This window comes from Hoplias malabaricus, chromosome 6 (genome assembly GCF_029633855.1).
Source record: "Hoplias malabaricus isolate fHopMal1 chromosome 6, fHopMal1.hap1, whole genome shotgun sequence".
NCBI lineage: Eukaryota > Metazoa > Chordata > Actinopteri > Characiformes > Erythrinidae > Hoplias > Hoplias malabaricus.
The window spans coordinates 24,997,585-25,006,838 of record NC_089805.1 but is presented as its reverse complement, the minus strand read 5'-3'; the positions used below and the strand labels follow the sequence as shown (position 1 = coordinate 25,006,838).

Genomic DNA, 9,254 nt, shown 5'->3' with positions numbered 1-9,254 from the left:
GCGTCCCCTCCAGGGTGTATTCCCGCCTTGCGCCCGATGATTCCAGGTAGGCTCTGGACCCCCCGCGACCCTAAATTGGATAAGCGGTTACAGATAATGGATGGATGGATGGATTATTATTATTAATAAGAAGAAGAGTAAGCTGGCTTGTCAGGCCAAGACAGCAATTAGCAAGGAATAACTACGAAAGTGCACTTCCTGAAAAAATGAATCCAGCCATGGTAAGCACAGTGCAAATCTTGGGTGTCTTCTATGCTTTTAGAACTGATTGCTATAGAGTTGCTAGGTTTTTAATTTGGTATTTCATGTTGCTGATTGAGAGTTTATAATTTACCCATTACAGGAACAATTCTGGAAATTGTCTGCTGTGTGTTCAATTTATATCTGATCAAAAGCTGTATTCATGCATAGCATTTTTTATCACAACCTTCCCCTGTGTAAGACTTATATATATATATATATATATATATATATATATATATATATATATATATATATATATATATATATATATATATATATATATATATAATATATATATATATATATATATATATATATATATATATATATAAGTTATAAATATACGTTTGTACATACTTTGGCAGAAAAAATAACACTGAAGAACAAAATATTACACTAAAACACAAGCCTGATGCACTTGCTCTAAAGACACCTCATGTGGGTTGTTCACAGCACGAACAGGTTCAGATCTGCTTCATATGGTGCATCATCAAGAGGTGAACCAGACAACAGCAAACCAAACATTTAAGCAGCTGATTTCTTGAATCAGTCCACTTTCAATCCTTCAACCTTTAGTATCCTCAGATCCCAAATGTTTAAAAGGTGTGTTACAGGAATCAAATTTAGAGCAATTAGAGCTTAGAACAAAGTAGCAATTATTAAAATATAAATTAGTTTTAATTTACTTACTATTGTCAATTAAATAAATGTTCAGTTAGAAGATTCTTAATTTTACTGGATTTGCAAAACATTCCCAACTTTTCTCATACATATAAATGCAACATGTACCATACATAAACAAATTTCAGAGCCCTTATCTTACACTGTGCAAAAATAAATTGATTGTGCTTAACATTCATTGTTAAACCTATTTGCTCCTAATTGCTTCCCTGCACAAAACATGAATTATAAAACAGCTTGCTGACAGAAAAAGCCTATAGCCTGCACATTTGCTCTGCAATAAAATGACATATTTAATCCCCACATCTCTCATCATATATTCTTGTTTTCCCTTTGGAAGTTGTGGCTTGAGAAAACTCATTATCTGCTGCTCATTTAGCTCTCACAAACCACCTGTTTAAGTGCTCAAACGTGCTCAGCTCATTTGCCTTGCCATACCTCCACTGCAATAGCTCCCCCTATTTGAGAACCACTGGTTTAGAGTGTAAAACATTATATTAAAATGTGTTTATATCATCATGACAGTAAACTATTGCTTTTATTCTTTTCTTTATTTAAATTTGCCACTGCCCACATTTCCTTACTGCAGTATATATAAGGTATGTATTATTATGAGACATAATTACCAACACAGAGGTTCCATCTTGTTATCTAATATGAATTAGGCCAGGAACTCAATGAACTTCATGACCTTCAGTTTATAGAGTCTCTAAAGTAGGAAAGCAGATAAAATGGGTGTTTTGGCAAACACTATGAAACCATTCTGTCGTAATCACTCCCCTGCAGCTTACACGATAATGGTTTTCATTTCAATTCCCATGTTGAAACATGTTATAAAACATTTATTTACAACCTGCACCTCAAAAAAAACATCATACTGAATTTTTAAACAAAGTAAAATTAGTTTTAGATGGAAAATGTCACAGACGACAAAGGCATTTGCAGAGTACTATATAGTAATGTACTACACAAATTACTATGCTTTATGTCCAGGCATAAAGTTTTGACTTAGTAGAGATGTGTTTTGGTTTTAAGTAAAAACAAATAACTGTATATGACTGATTTAACTGAACTCAAATTCAACTTCTCCAGGGAGTCTCCCGCATTGTAACAGTAATTCCCTGACTCCCGCAGGTTATTATCACATTATTGTCAAATTATCTGAATAATTTCATTGACACAGTGCAGTGAGGTAGGGACATCCGATAAAAACGCTTATATCTGCCAAGCCTTTCCGTAGTACAAGGATCGTTTACAAAAGAAATATAAAAAAAGACACTACCACTGACACAGCAAAACAAAATGTCAAAGAAGAGATAGAGAGAACAATTTACATATTTGTGTGAAAATAATCTTTGTTCTAATGTTTTTTTTGGTATATTTTCTAGTCAAAATGCTTTGGTCTGCAGGGGGTTGTCAGAGGTATATTTAATAATTATATAAAAAATAGGAGGTCTAAAGTGAAATGATTGCAGAGTGGGATGTCTACTGATGTGTTTGTGAGTTTTCTCTGGGTGCTCCAGTTTCCTCCCAGAGTCCAAAACACATGTTGGAACATTCTTAGAAAAAAAAGGTAGAGGTACATTATTGGTCACTAAATGTATAAACAGTACAAATGTATCTTTAAAGGTACAACAGTGGTTTTAAAGTCCAGTTGTGTTCCCTAAAGTCTTTACATTCTCTTCTCAAGAAGGAGTGATGAATATTTGTCATTTTTCCTCCCACGGTCCAAAAACACACGGTTGTAGGTGGATTGGTAACTCAAAAGTGTCCGTAAGTGCATGTGTGTGTGTGTGTGTGTGTGTGTGTGTGTGTTGGCCTTTGAAGGATTGGCGTCCACTCCAGGGTGTATTCCTGCTTTGCGCCCAATGATTCCGGCTCTGGACCCACCACGACCACTGGATCAGGGGTTACAGATAATGAATTAACGAATGAATAACGAAAGGTACAGAACATGTACCTTGAGGATACCACTACAGTGACAATTTTTCTGACAGTGTAGGTGGATTGGCCTTGGTAAAGTGTCCATAGGTGTGGGTGTGAATGTGTGTGTGTGGTACTGGTCAACTGCTGCCCCATCCAGGGTGTGTTCATGCCTAGCGCCCAGTGATGCCAGGTGGGCTCTGGACTTACTGTGACCCTGATCTGGACAAGGGAGTATAGACAATTCATTCATAAATTATATGCATTGCGAATGATCCATGATAAAATGTTCACACAATGTGTAAGACAGCTGCTATGTTCACATGTTGTAGCAAACTAAAGATCCACAAAAACATTTCTTTAACATGTTCTTCTTTGTACAACAACAATGTGTGTTATATCTGGACACATAGAACCGGACCGAGTGAACGCTGGCGCGTTTTGCTGCCGCTGCTCGCCGGTAATTTTAAAACTGTTGTTTTTCTAGCTCAGCGGATTAAAGGACTTTTCGATTGTTCTTATCAGACAGTATCAACCATCGTCTTTTAACAATATCAACGATTTACCCAACACCATTGACTGGAGTCTACGGAAAATTACTCTCTTACCTGTTCTGCTCCAGCCATCGAGACCCTCCTGCCTCTGCTCACCTGTCCAAGCTGCCCGATAATGTTAATCGGCAAAATTCATATCTCGTCGGTGCTTCTCTGGGCTCTTTTGGCATCTACCCATCAACCCGTGATGGGTCTGCTGCAGTACTCTGTTGTCGAGCTTCTCCGGCTGCGTTTCCACCACCTGTCTGCACCTCTGCCGGCTTCATTACTGCCCCATCCGGACATAACTTTCCTGCCACGCCGGAGATATGTCCACCGCGGGTCTCGCCGAGCTTATCACAAAGACACAACGAAAACAATAACATCCATCTGGTCCACTTCTCGTCGACCCTCTCGTTACACCTGCCGGGTCGCTGACCCTAGCGTGCTATCCCACCTAGCCCGGTCGGCGAACACTCCGGCCAAATGTGATAACTCCACCGTCAACTTCGGTCTGCTCAACATCCGCTCACTCACGAGCAAGGGACATCTTCTTTCTTTGCTTAACTGAAACTTGGCAACAACCCAATGATTTCTCCCAACTTAATCAATCCGCTCCTTCGGGGTTTGTTTACACCTGCCCACCCCGTAGCACCGGCCGGGGAGGAGGTGTCGCGATAATTCACCGCGAAAAATGGAAAGTCTCTCAGGTGCCTGTTCCTGCCTTCTCCTCTTTTGAATCGGCCATGTGTCAACTGTCTGGATCCACCATCACCATCATCATCACCGTTTATCGTCCCCCAAAACCTAATCCCGAGTTTATAAATGAATTTGCTGCCCTGCTCACACACCTGTCCACCCTCTCACCAAACAATATAGTGCTGGGAGATTTTAATATCCACATGGACAATATCAATAACCCTCTCACTAAAGATTTTACATCGTGCCTCGAGGGTTTTGGATTCCAGCAGTACACTAATCTTCCCACTCACTCTAAGGGACACATCTTGGATCTCATCTGCTGTTCTGGTGTCTCCCCTCTCGACAACACAGCGGATGAACTCCCTATAACTGACCATTTCCTTCTCTCATTTAATATCAGACTCCCTCTCTCCATCAATAAGCTTCCCGCCTCATTTCTTTCCTCAATATTAAGGACATTGATTTGGATTCTCTCTCCTCCAGCACCTACTCCCTCATGGACACTCATAACTTAACCACCCCTGATGAGCTGGTTTCACACTACAACACCGGACTTAATTCTTTACTCAACTCCCTCGCTCCGCTAAAAACCAGGTCTGTTACTTTCTCTCGTTCTGCCCCCTGGTTTACGCCGGAACTTCGGCTCATGAAAGCCAAAGGTCGGCAACTCGAGCGACTCCACCGGAAAACTGGTCTAACTGTTCACAAAGACATCTACAATAATCATATGTTACGCTACAAGGACTGTATTACTCAAACCAAATCCACATATTACACTGGTATCATCTCAGCTAACGAAGGTAACACCAAATCACTCTTTTCTCTGTATAAGAATATCACCCAAGCTCCGGACTCTCTACCATCTCATCTGTGTTCTACTGCTTTCTGTAATTCACTCATGACATTCTTTGTTGATAAGATCCAGAAGATTCACCAGCATCTCAGTTTACTACCCATCTCTTGTATCAACTCTGAACTTCCTCCTCCTGCTCATTCTTTCTCCTTCTTTCATCTTCCTTCCACTTCAGAAATCTCTGATATCATCCGCAAGTCAAAGCCATCCACATGTCAGCTGGACCCTCTCCTCACAGTTTTGGTTAAAGCCTGTCTTCCTTCTCTAGTCTCTCTCATCTCTGCCATCATCAACTCCTCTCTTTCCACTGGGACTGTTCCTGCATCATTTAAAACTGCTGTAATTACTCCAATTCTAAAAAACCTGGTGCTGATCCTACCAATTTCAATAACTTCTGTCAAATCTCAAATTTACCCTTCATTTCCAAAATTCTTGAGAAAATAGTAGCGTCTCAACTTCATATTCATCTTTCTCAAAACAAATTGTAATGGACAGTTCCAATCTGGCTTTCACCCTCTCCATAGCCCTGAAAGCATAGCACTGCTCTCATAAAAATCACCAATGACCTCCTAATGGTAGCTGATTCTGGTTCACTCTCCATCCTCATCCTCCTCAATCTGAGTGCAGCATTTGACACTATCTGTCACAGCACCCTCCTCAATAGATTATCCTCCATTTGTATCACTCAGATCCCTCTAAACTGGTTCAAATCATACCCCTCCAGCAGCACTCAGTACATCCAGCTTAAAACTTTCACGTCCCACCCTTCTTCTGTCACTTCAGGTGTGCCCCAGGGCTCTGTCCTGGGGCCCCTCCTCTTCATCATTTATCTTCTTTCCCTTGGCCATATTTTTCATAAGTACAACATCAATTTCCACTGTTATGCGGATGACACCCAGCTCTACCTTGCCTGTAAGCCCACTTCCAACCTCCCTCCCCCCTCTCTTACTAACTGCTTAACGGAAATGAAATCTTGGCTTTCCTCAAACTTACTTAAACTCAACAGCGATAAAACTGAGGTTGTTCTCATTGTTACTAAATCAACATTATCCAAAACTGACAGCTTTTCTCTTAACATTGACAATTGTTCTGTTCACCCCTCCCCACAAGTAAAGAGTCTGGGTGTCATCCTCGACAGTACTCTCTCTTTTCAATCTCACATCAATAATATTACCCGGTCTGCCTACTTCCATCTCCGTAATATCAACCATCTCCACCCCTCCCTTACTCCCCATACCACTGCCATCCTTGTCCACAGTCTTGTCACCTCCCGCCTTGATTACTGCAACTCCCTTCTTTTTGGTATTACCCACAAATCTCTCCATAAGCTTCAACTGGTCCAGAACTCAGCTGCCCGTATCATCACTAGAACCCCCTCCATCCACCACATCACTCCTGTCTTGCAACAGCTCCACTGGCTTCCGGTCAGGTTTCGCATTAATTACAAGATCCTTCTGTTAACATTCAAGGCCATCCACAGTCTGTCTCCACCATATCTTTCCAATCTCCTCCATGTTGTAACTCCCTCTCGCACCCTCAGGTCCTCCTCCTCCATTCACTTGACTGTTCCCCCTGCCCGTCTCACTTCCATGGGAAGTAGAGCTTTCAGCCGCTCTGCTCCCCAGCTTTGGAACACTTTACCCCCCCGACATACGGAACATAAACTCATTCACACAATTCAAGTCTTCACTCAAAACCCACCTGTTCAGGATTGCCTTTCCTTTAAAATTACTCAGTTACATTGTTCATTTTCTTCCAATACTGTATACTTGTGTGTTTTTCGGTATTATTTATGTTTATTGTTTACTTTATACTCTTTGTAAGGTGTCCTTGAGTGACAGAAAGGCGCCTATGAAATAAAATGTATTATTATTATTATTATTTTTTCCACATCTCTGTAAACCCCTCTCTCTCTATTTCCTTCTCTGTTTGTTTGTTTGTTGTGTGTGTGTGTTTTTTTAACCTAGTAACATTTAAGAGGACTTTTACTGTAAATTTACTATAACGTTCCTGACCCTTACTATGAGGATAGCTATAGCAAAAAATGTCATGTTTTGCAATAACACTTTCAGTCACGTGAGGAACAGCTGCTACTTGTTTTACTTATGTATTAGAGTTATGCCATTGTAGCCACTCTTCATTTTGTCACCTGAACATCTCCTGCAACACACGTCCCAAACCTGTAAAAACTTACTGGATTTTGGGTCCAGTAAGATTTTGCTTAAAATAGACCGTTTTGAACGTCAATAAATTAAATTAATAACTGCAGCCCGATATTTTGTTTTCTTATCTTCAGAATTCTGCAGAAACACGGCATGTAAGATTTGAGTAATGTCATCGTTCACTATACACTGTTAATATCCACTTGAGTTCAGTTATGTTTGCTCACTAAAATTATATCCATCCATCCATTATCTGTAACCGCTTATCCAATTTAGGGTCGCGGGGGGTCCAGAGCCTACCTGGAATCATTGGGCGCAAGGCGGGAATACACCCTGGAGGGGAACTAAAATTATATTTTATCTAAAATGCAATAAATAAAGGTAGCCTAATATTTGACGTTTATTACATTGTATGTTAGTTTCAGTAAGGTTAACGTAAAATAAAATAATTTATGACTAATGTTTACTCATTAAAATGGGATAATGTTACCTCTGAAAAACATTTATTTTAAATTTGAACAATATCAACGTTTTGAAAAATCTAATTATTTTAAGAAGTTTTTGAACACCACGTTACGCAGGACTACTCGCGCAAACAGAATGAAGCACTGCAGATAGGATTACCGCAAATGATGGTTTTTTTGCTTTTTGTGATGTGTCGTCTCACTCCCTCTTCGCTATGTACTGCAGTTTAGATCATGAAATAGCAGCACCGATACCGACAAACCCAATATACTTCCTTTGTATATACATTTGTCTAAGCTTTTCAATTCAATTTTTCATATTTGTCCCCCAGCTGAGACAAAGTGTACAGGTTATAAACAACAAGCTTGAGAACGTCATATTGTCTTTACGATATACAAACTGTCTGCCTCCTGAAATAAAAATCTGTTTAAAATTCATAAATATTATTAATGGTGTTGTTGTTATTGTTTGGAACATCTAGTTAAGAGGTTTAATAGAACCACATATCTTTGACTGGTTTTCCTGAGTTCATGTAAAAAAAAAAAAGTCACACTGATTCACACAGGGGGTCATTCATGTTTATTTGATTCAATTATGTGACGTAAAGCCACTCCATTGGTAAGAGTTTTAAAAGTAACAGCTGCTTAGAGCGGCAACAACAACTGCCAGCAATTTCGTCCATGTGCCCTGAACTTGGGGAGAGAATGAGGGTCCTAATTTGGTAGCCACCACAATGGTGATACAGTCGGCCAGCAGCTGTGGAACAAAAGACAACAAAACATTAGACATAAACAGGTCTTGGTGTTTCCGCTGTTGGTGAAATGTTTCGTTTTATTTCATGGATACGTACTCTGAAGTTATCAGGGTCAACGTTCAGTTTGTCGCAGTGCAGCTGGCTCAGACTGGAGTAGGTTCCCTTGATGTTGTCCAAGTCCTTCACAGCCTGGTCCAGAGCTCCCAGCAGTATTTTACCATGGGCAGCAACTTTAGGATTTCCCAGGACCGCAGCGGCACTGGACAAATCCCCAAAACTTCCGAAATACCGCTGAGTCCAGGGGTAGACGATCAACAATCTGCCACAAAGAAGAAATACAAAATTCACACACAAATGCACTATGATTTACTCGCCGTTTAGTAAACGACATTACCTTGCCAAAGCCTGGGGTCCAATCTCATCAGTTTTCACTTTGCCCCAGACGCCTGAAATGGCGCTGCGTTCGGCATTTGACCACACCACCATATTGTTAGCTCTTTCTTATCTGAGGGATTTCCAGCACTAAAATCTTCTACTGCTGAGAGATGGATAGAAACAGCGCGTGGACTTTTTATTTAGGCTAGATCTCCGCCCCCTGCTTGACACTACGACTGATTGGTTCAACACTGGTCATCCATAAAATTCACTTCATTAAAAAAAATGTTTTAAACACATTATGAAAGAACCTATTATAAGCAGGCCTGTAACTTCATTAAATGTTTAATTTGAATTTTTATTGATCTTATTTATCTTATTTATTTATCTTCTTTATCTTATTGATTTTATTTTAAAATTTAAACCATTTACATTTTCAAAACCAGTTTTTACGCAACATGGTTGATAGTAGTTATAAAACACCACATAAAATCCTGAACAGGTTTATATATAAAATATGTGTGTATATATGTTTGTGTGTTTGTGTTTTGCACACCGGTTTA

At 39.9% G+C, this 9,254-nt stretch overlaps 1 protein-coding gene across 1 annotated transcript; it reads right to left on the bottom strand.

Moving 5' to 3' along the window:
- Window positions 1–8,131: 8,131 nt before the first annotated feature.
- hbba2 (hemoglobin, beta adult 2) lies at window positions 8,132–8,848 on the bottom strand. The gene is made up of 3 exons (XM_066673587.1): window positions 8,711–8,848; window positions 8,413–8,635; window positions 8,132–8,318 (listed from the first exon to the last, which is right to left on the bottom strand). Exons 1-3 carry the CDS (start codon window positions 8,800–8,802, stop codon window positions 8,190–8,192), a joined length of 444 nt encoding a protein of 147 aa, XP_066529684.1. The 5' UTR covers window positions 8,803–8,848; the 3' UTR covers window positions 8,132–8,189.
- Window positions 8,849–9,254: the final 406 nt, after the last annotated feature.

Coding starts and splice junctions, on each gene's coding strand:
- hbba2 (XM_066673587.1), bottom strand. CDS start 8,802: ATGGTGGTGTGGTCAAATGCCGAACGCAGCGCCATTTCAGGCGTCTGG. Junction 8,636..8,710: donor GGACCCCAGGCTTTGGCAAG/GTAATGTCGTTT, acceptor TCTTTGTGGCAG/ATTGTTGATCGTCTACCCCT. Junction 8,319..8,412: donor TTGACCCTGATAACTTCAGA/GTACGTATCCAT, acceptor TTTGTTCCACAG/CTGCTGGCCGACTGTATCAC.